We start from the raw sequence: 13,265 nt of genomic DNA, 5'->3' as shown, positions 1-13,265 counted from the left end.
CATTTGTGTCTCAGTCATGTTGTGAGGTGATCCTCTTCAAGGAGACCACCTGTCCAAGGTGACCACTTTTCTTTGGTCCCCAGAGTGGCCGGTTTGGACAGGTTTGACTGTATGATCCTTGTATATGGGTGTGGGGTTCAATCACATTGTCAGGGAAAGTTATTGTACAGCATAACAGGTGGTTTCATTGGGTTCAATTTGAGCATTTCTTAGATGCCCACTAGATGAATCTGGAAGATAGCTAAGTCTGGGTCAACATCAGTCTGGCTTTGGTCAACATATGCTTAGAAGTGTGTTTTAAAGGCAAACATTTTTTTAAAGATTTGCTTAGGCCACACCAATTTAATTTCTTGGTTAACGGATTCGCCTGCTTCATTTTTTTTCTGATTTGCAAATAAAAATAAAAATTCAGAATCAACTGCAAAATGCTCATATTTTGCCCTGAACAGTTGAAAACAGCCCTTTTTATCCTATAGTTGTTACAGTTATTTCATCTTTCAATGCAATGGTATCATGAAAAGTTCAAAATTCATTGTTCAAATTTTGAACCAGCCTGGACTTTATGGCTCCTATCGTACCATTTTGGGCCATAATAGGATGCCCAAGCCTGTTTTTATTTTTATTTATTTTTCGCCCGCCCGTTCCATTATTTTTCTAGAAAAATCCGTTAACCAAGAAATCAAATTGGTGTGGCATTATTATCTGATAAAATTTAGTGGAGGCTGCAAGGTAACTCACTGTTTACTTTCACTTCTGTCAATCAATCTATTGTTCAGTGAGCCCTCTTCTGTGCGACACATGGTTTTATTTACCTTCTCCCATGTCGACAGGAGAGTGAATGATAGACCTTTGTACAGCATTTGTACAGTCACAAATATCTTCAACTTGATATGTCAATTGAGCCCTCTATTGTGTGACTTATCAGTTGTTTGCCTTCTACCGTGACAGAAGATTGAATAGTATTTATAGACTTGTTTTTCTGTTGGAAGTCCAGCACTTGCACGGTCGTATGTGCTCTGAACTGGAACCCACCTGTTAAGAAAGAATATAAATTTATTTTTGCTTTTTACATGCATTCAAACACCTTCACAGGCTGCAGTGTATAATTTTGTTTTAATAGTTTTTGTGACAGCTGAAGATGCTGCTTTAGGCTTAACTAGCATCTTTGATTGTCATCATGGTAGCCATAAATTGTAAATCCAACTGAGTGACCCACTAATTTAGCCTGGTTAGTTTACATCCGCTCCCACAGTTGCTAGGATGGTACCCAGGCTACCACTAATTTCCCCACAGGTTATAGAAGTACAGTCATTGGGTTTGCAGATGCCCACTTGTGTTTCAATCCTCATCATTGCTTCTTATAGCCTGGGTACCATCCTGGCTCCCACAGTTGCTCCCACCAGCTACGACTGTGGGAGTTGATGTAAACTCACCAGGATGGTACCCAGGCTATCCTTTGTAAGCAAAGAAGGACAATTAGCCTCTACCAGGCCCCAGGAAGTGGTTGGAGAGAGTAGATATTAGCCAAAAAGACAGATGATACACCATCTATCTAGTATGCAGTGGTTTGATTAAAAGTTCAAAATTCATTGTTAAAATTTTAGTCCAGCCTTTTGTGTTGATTTCATAGCTCCTGTCGAAGCATTTGGGGCTATAATAGGATGCTTGGACCTGTTTTTATTTTTTTCCCTGTCGCTTCATATTTTTTTCTGAAAAAATCCAAAAATCAACAAATTAAATTGGTGTGGCCTTACTGTTTTCTCAGCGCAGAGCAACTCCTCTGGTGTATCATCTTGTCTTCTTGGCCAATATCTATTCCCATCCGCTTCCCAAAACCTGATAGAGACTATAGGAGAAGTGCAGTTATCCCCATATGGCTCCAAACCAGTCATCTGGTACATGAGTTGCATCATAAGGCCACACCAATTTAATTTGTTGTTTCTCGGATTCGCCCTGTCCATTTTTTTCATATTTGCAAAAAAAATGAAGATTTTAGGTTCTGAATCAACTGCAAAATGCTCAATGAAAGACATATTTTGGCCCCAACGTTGAAGAAAGTCCTCTTCTTCCTAGTTGTTAAAATTTTTCAATGTAGCAATGCAACTTTGTTTCATTAAAAATCTAGTGCTCAAAATCTATTGTTTTAATTATAAACCAGCTTGGTATGTTGACTTCAATGCTCATATCATAACATTTCCAGCTATCATGGGGTGCCTTGGCCTGTTTTTTTTTATTTATTTATTTTGCCCTGTCGCTTCATATATTTTCTGAAAATATCCGAGAAACAGCAAATTAAATTGGTGTGGCCTAAACAAAGGTATCAAAAGTTCAGCCGGATCTGTAACATGCTTCAAAGTCAGGTTGGTCAACACCAGTCTGGCTTTGGTCAACATACATGTATGCTCACAAGTGTACCTAAAGGCAAACATGGTTTAAGTTTTGGTAATTAGCAGAGGGTGCATTTTCTTGTTTCTAAATTCTGACCCGCTTTCTGAAAGGCTCGAGTCTAATAAAAGGCACAGCAACATAGCGGTACACAAGTATGTATCTCCAGTGTTCCCACTGTATTTTTAAGATGTCTTAGAAGTAATTCAGCATTTTGCCTGTGATCAGCTTAATTAGGCCACACCAATTTGATTTCTTGGTTAATGGATTTGCCTGCTTTAATTTTTTTCTGAATTGCAAAAAAAAAAAAGATTCAGATTCAACTGCAAAATGCTCATATTTTGCACTGAACAGTTAAAAACAGTCCATTTCTTCCTAGTTGTTACAGTTATTCCATCTTTCAATGCTATGGTATCATTAAAAGTTCAAAATTCATTGTTTAAATTTTGAACCAGCCTGGTGTGTTGACTTCATGGCTCCTATCGTACCATTTTGGGCCATAATAGGATGCCTAGGCCTGTTTTTATTTTTATTTTTTTTTCGATCTCCCGCCAGCTCCATTATATTTCTAGAAAAATCCATTAAGAAATTAAATTGGTGTGGCCTTAGAACTAAAACACACCTGTCCAATTCACCAAGATAAATCTATGAGATCCTTTGTGTGCTCTGATTTTATGCTAGAGGTGGCCTGTTGGGTGACATGTTTTATTGAATACATCAGTTTATGACATCCAAATATAATTATATATGTTGTGTATATGAACATCTGAAAACAAACACTTTGGTTCATCATCATTTTTCCTTCCACCTGAAACAATAGTAGCTTGTTGTTTTAGTTCTACATTTAGACCACGCCAATTTAATTTGTTGTTTCTCGGATTCACCCTGTCCATTTTTTTTCTGATTTGCAAAAAAATAATAATAATTAAAAGTTCTGTATCAACTGCAAAATGATCAAGGAAAGACATATTTTGGCCCCAATGGTTGAAGAAAGTCCTTTTCTTCCTAGTTGTTAAAGTTTTTCAATGTAACAATGCAACATTGTTTCATTAAAAGTTCAAAATCTATTGTAACAGTTTTAATTATAAACCAGCCTGGTATGTTGATTTCATGGCTCATACCGTAACATTTCCAGCCTTCACAGGGTGCCTTAGCCTGTTTTTTTTTTATTTTGCCCTGTTGCTCCATATTTTTTCTGGAAAAATCCGAGAAACAACAAATTTAATTGGTATGGCCTTACATCCTGAGAACTGCCATTTATAGATGTTACCTTTTTGTATCCAGTAGCCTGGTCTTGTTTTTTAGTCACTTTTCTTGTTAGCATGAGTCATCACTTTGGCATGTTGTTCTTTCATGTTCAAGGGTCGTAAGGTTTGGTGTTTTGAATATGTATGTAGTAAGAACTCTCCAAGCAGAGGTTGATGGTGGAAGATCGTTTGTTTTTTATACGATATGGCCCTTCTTTTGTCGCCACCACCAAATATTGGTGGGTTTTTTTTTGTCACTACCACCAAAAGTTTTTTTATCGCTACCACCATTTTTTTTTGTCGCTACCACCAAGTGTTTTTTTTTGTCGCTACCACCAAATGTTTTTTTTTTGTTGCTACCACCAAGTGTTTTTTTGTCGCTACCACCAAGTGGTTTTTTTGGTCGCTACCACCAGGTGTTTTTTTTTGTTGCTACCACCAGGTGTTTTTTTTTTGTTGCTACCACCAAGTGTTTTTTTTTTGTTGCTACCACCAAGTGTTTTTTTCTCGCTATCACCAAGTTGGTGGTAGCGACAAAAGAAAATGGGCCATATATAAAAAGCAAACGATCTTCCACCATCAACCCCTGCTTGGACAGTAGTTGTCAGATGTGTCTGACCAAGGAGGTTTAAAAACCTCCTTGGTCAGACTGAAGAACCTGGACAATACACATGCATTAGTGTGGATCAATTGGAATTATGGAATTTTGTGACTTTTATGTTTCACTTCTGTCTTTGCATTGTCTATATATATGGTGTATTGTTTTAAACTGATGTTCGATTTTGTTAGTTTATTTTCCTTTGACCACTTGATAGGTCGTCACTATTTTAGGTTTCCTTGCTATGCATATATTATTACTTTATGATGTGTTAGGTGTAGCTATATCTGGATCGACATATAGGCTTTCCTTCGAATCCCTAGAATTGAACTTTGAAACTTAGTAAGATTATATTCAGTGTCATCTTTGGTCATCTTGTGGTTTTGTTGTTGAAGACCATGCCAAAGATTATCTTCACAGGGTACGTAGGGTGTAGTGTAGGGATAGAAGTTCTCGCTGGTCATGATATAGCAATATACTCAGACTTCAATAATGTGGGAGGCACGTGCAAAGACGACACTTGCAACAAGATACATTTTTCACAGTTCATATATTGTGAACAGAGCCATATCCAACACATTTCTTGTATTTGTCGAACTGTATCAGCAGACTTCACAATACATGTACATCAATTGTTGCATCTCACTAGTACATACATGTAGATAAAGTCCAATGAAGTGTTAACATCCGTGTGCATAATATCACCAGGGTCCATAATATCGCCACCTTGAGAAATAGTGTGCTTTAAGATATTTTTACTGCAACATGCTTTTGGTATGCACTCCTTCACACATCAAATGTACATACCTAGGGTATGTTGCAGTAAAAATATCTTTAAGCACACTATTTCTCAAGGTGGCGATATTATGGACCCTGGTGATATTATGGACACAGATGTTATCAGCAGACTTCACAATACATCAATTGTTGCATCTCACTAGTACATACATGTAGATAAAGTCCAATGAAGTGTTACATATGCTGTGGTAAGGTGGGCATAATTAATTAGGTTTATACCACAAAAGTAGCTAATACTGTACAGCAAGGTGCAAGAATGAAAGTCAGTCCTTCAATTATCAACTTGCTCCGAAAACTACATTCTGTACATCCACTATAGTGTTCCTTGATTGGTTCAGAATATGGTATTAATCGAGCATTGCATGCTGCATCCATTTACAGAATATTTTTTTATAGACAGTAACAGCTTTTTTCTCACACAGGTTAATTTTGTAATATTGGTTGAAGACAGGTTCTTAAGGATGAAATGCTACAACTAGCTTGCAAGCCTACGTAGTTTGAATACCACTAGTTTTATCAATTTCAATGAAACATTACATTTTTGCTCCTTCATTAAAGTGGAAAATCAACACAATGGTTTCAGTATCAAGGGTAAGTAATACACATCTCTGATCTCGTACCAAAGGAAAAAAGTACAAGAACGTTCTAGATAATTCTTACACAGATCATACTTTCACATTATATACGTGCAACTATTGGATTGGCCCAACCAGTTATTAGTTCTGATATTCTGTATAGGGGTTTCTCTTTCTCTCAAAAGTTTAATTCATTAACTTGAAATTCATAGCTTAGTACATTTTTAAAGCATATTGTAGTGAACACTAATTAATTTGCATGCCGCGGCTGCATGACTATAGATACTGAGCAAACAATATCTACAGATGTCACTTCCTACTGAACAGCCATCGCCAACCGCTAGAAGATTTTGACTTAGAAGACTTTGTAGCGTCCAAGTACATAAACGCTAGTTCGCCATCTTTGGGATCCTCGTAGATAACCACATCTATCACACCAGTTGCCTTCTGTTCGTCATAGAACGTTTTTGTAATGTATTTAGGAACCTCAAAGTGCAGAACGCTCTCGTCCAGAGCATAGGTATACCCCACATCTAACCTTCCATACTTGATCACGCCAAGAAGTTTACCTCGGTACTCAGGGTACTTTTGTTTTAGTTCAGCAAAGTGAGCCCTCAACCGGTCTTCCGTTTCTTGTCTTTGTACATCTACTGGTCCTGGGGCCTTAGGGTGTCCTTTTTCGGGTAGTACGGGCCAGCTCTGGGTTTGAGCTGGTCCTGTAGATTTGACTTGGGTGCCCCTCGGTGGCTCTGGGTTCGGCTGGGTTACCCGAGTACTCGTTGAGTTGGTTGGTGGGTGTGCTGATGTTGATGGCGTGACTACTAGTATGTTGTCACCGTTAGGGGATGCACGAGGTGGCGGGCCGACAACTGAAGGCGCTGGCGCTGACTCTTGGCCTTGTCCTGGTAGCTGTTTTGCCGGTTGGATCGGCGTTGGATCAGGACGACGATGCACGGGGGCCGGTGAGAACGGTTTGTCCAAGCCGTCCTTACCACTGCCGATGGCGCGCAGGTACTGTTGGAACGCTTCCTCGTGCACGGGGTAGTAGCTCTTCCCCCAGGAGAACACGAAACCTCTCCTGCCGTCGAGGTACTCGTCTTCGAACTGCGACGCGACTTTGTAGCGGACCCAGTTGGACACGACCTTCCCGTCTGCCGCCGAGGACTTTTCGTCTGAGCCGATCACAACAAGTACTCGACCTGAAATGTACAAATTCATACATTACTACGTATCCTACCCCACTAGAGAATCTTCAGCAATGTGCGACTATTCTTTGCACGTATTTATGGTCCCTAGCCTACAAGTTTCATGCTTAGCTCTTGAACAATTAAGAACATATGCCTACATATGCCTGACAATGACAATGACTTTATTAGAAAAAAGCAGACTTACATAATAGTAGAGTCTGAAGTATTATGCTAATTTACATGTGACATCTTTAAAATCAATCACAATATTAAAAAACAGCTATCAATTAAAGGATTTAAAACATGAATCATATTGCTATATTTTTAAGATCGTTATTTCTAAAATCGTTATAGTCTTCAGGAAGCCATATTCTGGCAAAATTTACGCTTTTGGGCTCATTATCAGTGCCCCTAAGTTCACCTGTGCATATTTGTACTCGAAATAAGCAAGTAATTACACAAGTGTACATGTTGTGTAACGTTATTCTCACAATAGCTAGCGTAGTAGTAGAAGTAGAAGTATAAGTTTTTCCAGACAGTTGTTGTCTGCCTTCTGATTATTGTATTGCACAGAGTAGTACTGTCCTTGATTGTGAAAGCAATTAGCCTTCGGGCATGATTTTGCAACTAAAGTTTCTATTATTTCTCGCAACATTATATATACAAGAGATAACTTTATTGCGCAACAATTGTACAGTGTACAAAGTATGGCATCTACTAACTTAAGTAAGTACATGTCAACTACATTTTCATAAGGCTAATCTGATACAAAAGTGGGTGGCTAGTATGAGATAGGTATCAACTTATACAATCGTTGGAGGAGTTTCTAATATCCATACAGTCTTTAATATATATTCCTATGTATAGCATAGGGGCTGTCACAAGTCAATATGTATTTAAATTTTCTTTCCAAGTACATTGTGGTGAATGCTGGGAAAGAATCTGAAAGTCTAGTATATACATGTAGGTCGTTGTAGCTGTCTGATACCATAATAGAGAGATTCCCTATATTCTTATATACTAGATAAGTTCCCCAGCTTTGGACATTTAAATGAAGTAGAAAAATTCAGATTTCTTATGAAACTTGACAAATCATGTATTATTGGTTCCATATGCTCGTACATCTATAACTGCGTCAAGAAGCGAGAAGAAGGCGAACATGTAAACAGTAGACCACATTAGTATGTATAGTTTAAGTGCAATTGCTGTATCCTTTTCCTTGTCTATTCATGACCTGTACTTAGCTTGTTAGAGCACAAATGTACAATATATAAAGGTCTTTCATTCATAAAAGCCATTGTGAATTAAAATAAATGCACACATTCTTACCGTCAGACGCCTCCCTCAGAGCCCTATAGAGAACAGCGTAGCCGATTCCTGCGTTCTTCTCGTTTATAGAAAGTCGGGACTCATGTGCGTTGAGAACCAGAATGGCGCACAGAAGTTGTTTTCCTTTCACTTCCTCGCTGACCTCTGCCAGCTTCGGCAGCGAAAAACGTACCGGCTCGATAGCGGTGTCAACACGGGTAGTTTGAGACGATTTTTTGACCAGCGCCTCCACGGAATCTAGCGGGTACGTCTCGTCACAGTTGATGATGAGAACGTCGTTGGATTTCGGAGAGGACGCCATGACTGTGGAGGTAATTGTGATCGCTCTCTCTCGCCTGTCTCTCTCTCTCACAGCCGTGCCAAATGTCCGCTGCCAAGCCTTGCGTCACCGAAACCAGCGATATTGGCTCTGAGCCAACTTGCCTTTGAGTGGGTGTTCGTAGGTGGTAGCCTGGTATCCAGTCTGATCGTGGTCGGGGCCGTAAGAGCTCTGGCCCGCCCGCCTCACATAGGTTTCCCGGTGTGTATTTCACGAGAGATTAATTAGCCCTCCACGAACCAAATCCCCAAGCATACTGTCTCTTATTAGCGTAACTCTCCTACCGGGACGGCCTGTTGCACTGGGCGGGGGAAGCTATTAGAGCCCCCGAAGACACAACCTGCCTGAACACCCCAATACCCCCAATCACGTAAGACTGGATACCAGGCTACGTAGGTGGGTGATCGGAGTCCATACTAATAACACAGCATAAACCTCCCGATTGAGAACGTTTCAGAAGCAAATTATGTCGTGTCCTTGGTACGAACGGGGTCTTGAAGTTACCAACAGCGATTTTAGTATTCGGTTCAATGTACAGTTTATACATAATAGCCGGTATAATCTGTCCAATCTTTGTTTGCAGTGATGCATACAGCATGCCTGGACGTGTTATGAATTCGACATATCCTACTCTATATTCTGGTTGCCACTTTCGTATTGCCCCTTTTTTTCTGATTATGCCCTGTTTTGTTACCGCTATCTGTTCCTGATGAGTCCTGTCTGGAACGAAACGACGCGTAGAAAGATATCCAAGTTTGGCAATACATGTAGTCTTTAGTCCTGGTGTCACAGCGATTTCGTCCCCTAGTGATTTCTGCCCCCCTGGGGACCAAATATCAGATCATGACGATCTCGCCCCTTGGGAGACTAAATCGCCTCCGGGGGGGACCAGAACTGTTACACCGGTTCAGCTTGACTAGACACTACGCAATGAAGAGACGTCCCCTATAAAGGATTTTAAGGACTATCACTTTCGTTATCTTCCCATACACTGATATGGGTGATATCATAGTATGCTACGGGGCATAAAATGTGTAAACTATTTCAAATATACTTACTTCAAATACAGAACGTTATGCCCAAACTCTATTCTGAAAAGTATGATACACTATAGCTAATGTTCGATAGACCATGAATACAAGTAAAATTTCATTCCAGGATGTTATTGCATTTTTATTCTTTTAATAACAATCAGTAATTTAATGGAATACACAAACAGGTTATACGAATGTCTTATTTCTTGCAGAAAATACTGCACATATCAAGTGAATGAATAAAATACCATGAACAAACTTGCTATATATTCACACAATAGTTAATATCTATCGACTTATAATGATGTTTGTTAAAATATACCACACAGTGAAAGTATTTTCTAACTTGTTGTCATATGATGTTCGGACTAAACGTCTGTCTCTGCATTTAGAACTTTCTTGGACACTGATACACGTACACTTTGAATTATGCTGGACAAAACTAAATGTTAAGGCCATCATTGTTGAAACAATTGATTAGATACGAGCCGATATCTGCAATGATAGACTTGATTATTTCTCACATTTATTCTCCACATAAGGGTTGAATGTATGCTTATATGGAAAAAAATGAGATAAGGACATGTTATCTCATGTTTCCATATAATGTTTACATGGAATTCTTATATGAAAAAAGGGATAACTATTAGAGAAAGAGTTTAATATCACGACTTTTATCAATTATAACGTTTTCCAGTGAAAGTAAATTTATGTACTGAATAAATGAGATGAAAAGCTATGTCTGCAGTGATCTCTTTGCTTTTTGTAACCATATCTAACAAGTAAAATCTGAGATTTTATACCTCCGGGCTTGTATATTTCTATATAGGGTTTTAAACAAAGAATTTATAGAGACCGGACACCCCTCTGTGCGAGGGGTCACCTTCGTGGACGAGACCGACAATACCTAATAGACGCCAAAGGTCAACGGTCGCGACCAATTTCACGCTCAAAGTTGTGTTCTGGGGCCACCAAAAGGCACCGTTTTCACGCCCGAAAACACATATACAATAAAAACAAAAGAACGTGCATCATCTGCAGCCCAATAGCAAAACATATACCGAGTCTCAAAAGAATCCGTCCACCCAAACGCGAGAAACAGCTGCGAACATGAAAATCTACATCTCTCACAAAACCCTTCCGCGGAAGGATGTCTCCTCCCCCGGAGGTAACAATGCATTACACAGGCTAACGTTTTGACATCATTGCACGCATTTTCCTCTTTGTCTGCCGTGTCTTGATGGTGCTCTCTGAGAGCTCCAGTGACCGTTTGATGATCTCTAGAACCTTCAGTCTGTTTTCGTCGGAGAATGTCTGTCCCTTGATCAGGTTTGTCAGGAAGTAGGTGTTGTCTGGAATGCTGCCGGTGATCTCTCGCGCAGCGTCCGCGAGCTTCTTTCTCTCGGCAGGGGTGTTCTCCTGGGCGCCTAACTCGTCTTCGTGCGTGAGGATGGTCATAGTTCCCACACCTGAAACACAAGAAGGTCATTGGGAACGTTACAATGTTGGTTGGGTCGCGTGGCGTAACGGCAGAGTGCTCGCCTCGGAACCAAGAGGTCCCGGGTTCGAGTCCTGACATGCCACCGATCTTGTTCCCACATCTGAAACAGGAAGGTCATTGGGAACATTATTACAACGTTGTTGTGGTCGTGTGGCGTAACGGCAGATTGCTCGACTCGGAACCAAGAGGTCACGGGTTCGAGTCCTGATATGCCACCGATCTTGTTCCCACACCTGAAACAGGAAGGTCATTGGAAACATTACAATGTTCTTGGGGTCGCGTGGCGTAACGGCAGAGTGCTCGCCTCGGAACCAAGAGGTCCCGGGTTCGAGTCCTGACATGCCACCGATCTAGTTCCCACATCTGAAACAGGAAGACCATTGGACACATTACAATGTTGGTGTGGTCGCGTGGCGTAGTAAACGACAGAGTGCTCGACTCGATCGGAACCAAGAGGTCCCGGGTTCGAGTCCTGACATTATCAGCCTCCGATCTTGTCCCCACACCTGAAACAGGAAGGTCATTGGAAACATTACAATGTTGGTGTGGTCGCGTGGCGTAACGAAAGAGTGTTCGACTCGGAACCAAGAGGTCCCGAGTTCGAGTCCTGACATGCCACGTGCGCCTATCTTGTTCCCACACCTGAAACAGGAAGGTCATTGGGAACGTTACAATGTTGTCGGGGTCGCGTGGCGTATTAAACGACAGAGTGCTCGACTCGATCTAAACCAAGAGGTCCGAGGTTCGAGTCCTGACATATACGTACATGCAACCTATCTTGTTCCCACACCTGAAACAGGAAGCTGATTAGGTGGGAACATACAATGTCCCACAGCTTTGTTTACTTGTTTTGCTTTCTTTGAGTCTTCATTTTCACGAAAAAGCTCAAATTGGTCTGCAACTTAACATTGCGGCCATATATAAATGAGGAGGCAAGGGTCAGATGAAATATAACAGGATACAGGAAAACAGAAAACACCAATATCGATATACAGTTCTACCAAGCTAATAACGTTATACGCAAAGGTACACAAACCCTAGTATTTTAAGATTCCTTTATTAAAAAAAACAGAATCGAGCCGAAAATAAAGTGTGGAAAAGTCCTCATTTAAACAAAGATTACAAATTAATGATAAGTGGAAGGCTTCAGACGAATGGTGGCTTTATTTTTCCCTGAACTACTATAGTCCTATTCGTGCACAACATACATTGTGTACACTCCAACGAAACAGCATTGAACATGGCTGCGTTTGTCACATATACATGCTGTAGCCGAATTTTGTTTGTGATGCAGTCCGCTAAAAAGTCGAAAGAGGCAACGTAGAAAACAGAATTTGTTACATTTCATGCTATAGATAAATTTAATTTCATCCTAGAAGGCAATAAACCTTACTGTGTACAAATAGGTAAATATACCAAAGAATGTTTAGACCTTAGAACAAGTAGTATTAGTTGACCCATCTATTGTTTTGTACGTAGGATATTTTATACATCACTGACCTCGCCGTAAGAGCTGTTGTCGTAGGAAGTCCATGTGACATCTGTAGGCTCCTGTGTGCAGCCGAGGGTCGCTGGCCTTCACGAACCACAGAACGACGTGAGTCTCGTCCCTCAGTACTGTACCCACTCCTGTCAGAGACGTTTTCACGGTCTTTTCTGTCATAAACACATACAGAAACACACGACGTGAGTCTCGTCCCTCAGTACTGTACCCACTCCTGTCAGAGACGTTTTCACGGTCTTTTCTGTTATAAACACATACAGAAACACACGACGTGAGTCTCGTCCCTCAGTACTGTACCCACTCCTGTCAGAGACGTTTTTACGGTCTTTTCTGTCATAAACACATACAGAAACACACGACGTGAGTCTCGTCCCTCAGTACTGTACCCACTCCTGTCAGAGACGTTTTCACGGTCTTTTCTGTTACAAACACATACAGAAACACACGACGCGAGTCTCGTCCCTCAGTACTGTACCCACTCCTGTCAGAGACGTTTTCACGGTCTTTTCTGTTATAAACACACATACAGAAACACACGGCATGAGTCTCGTCCCTCAATACTGTACCCACTCCTGTCAGAGACGTTTTCACGGTCTTGCCTGTTATAAACACATACAGAAACACACGACGTGAGTCTCGTCCCTCAGTACTGTACCCACTCCTGTCAGAGACGTTTTCACGGTCTTTTCTGTTATAAACACAATCATACAGAAACACACGACGTGAGTCTCGTCCCTCAGTACTGTACCCACTCCTGTCAGAGACGTTTTCACGGTCTTTTCTGTTAT

The 13,265-nt window shown here is 40.7% G+C and overlaps 2 protein-coding genes across 2 annotated transcripts in view; both read right to left on the bottom strand.

The window, feature by feature from the left end:
* Positions 1-5,912: 5,912 nt before the first annotated feature.
* Positions 5,913-8,503, bottom strand: LOC109487624. The gene is made up of 2 exons (XM_019791628.1): positions 8,120-8,503; positions 5,913-6,802 (listed from the first exon to the last, which is right to left on the bottom strand). The coding sequence occupies exons 1-2, from the start codon at positions 8,418-8,420 to the stop codon at positions 5,913-5,915; spliced, it is 1,191 nt and encodes a 396-aa protein (XP_019647187.1). The 5' UTR covers positions 8,421-8,503.
* A 1,373-nt stretch (positions 8,504-9,876) lies between these two features.
* The window catches only part of LOC109487905, a 5,433-nt gene continuing 2,044 nt past the window's right edge, over positions 9,877-13,265 (bottom strand). The window contains exons 3-5 of the mRNA XM_019792013.1: positions 12,474-12,629; positions 10,657-10,941; positions 9,877-10,253 (exon numbers count right to left, since the gene is read on the bottom strand). Of these exons, the coding sequence (XP_019647572.1) occupies positions 10,661-10,941; positions 12,474-12,629 (437 nt within the window). The 3' untranslated portion in view covers positions 9,877-10,253; positions 10,657-10,660. The remainder of the gene's footprint in view (positions 10,254-10,656; positions 10,942-12,473; positions 12,630-13,265) is intronic.

The sequence above is a fragment of the Branchiostoma belcheri genome, unplaced genomic scaffold (genome assembly GCF_001625305.1).
Source record: "Branchiostoma belcheri isolate BF01 breed outbred unplaced genomic scaffold, Haploidv18h27 scaffold9, whole genome shotgun sequence".
In the NCBI taxonomy this organism is placed as follows: Eukaryota; Metazoa; Chordata; class Leptocardii; order Amphioxiformes; family Branchiostomatidae; genus Branchiostoma; species Branchiostoma belcheri.
This window is presented reverse-complemented; position numbering and strand designations above follow the sequence as displayed.

Excerpts from the sequence above, each read along its gene's own strand:
- LOC109487624 (XM_019791628.1), bottom strand. The coding sequence starts at position 8,420 with ATGGCGTCCTCTCCGAAATCCAACGACGTTCTCATCATCAACTGTGAC. Across the intron at positions 6,803-8,119 it reads TCTGAGGGAGGCGTCTGACG|GTCGAGTACTTGTTGTGATC; the intron begins GTAAGAATGTGT and ends TGTACATTTCAG.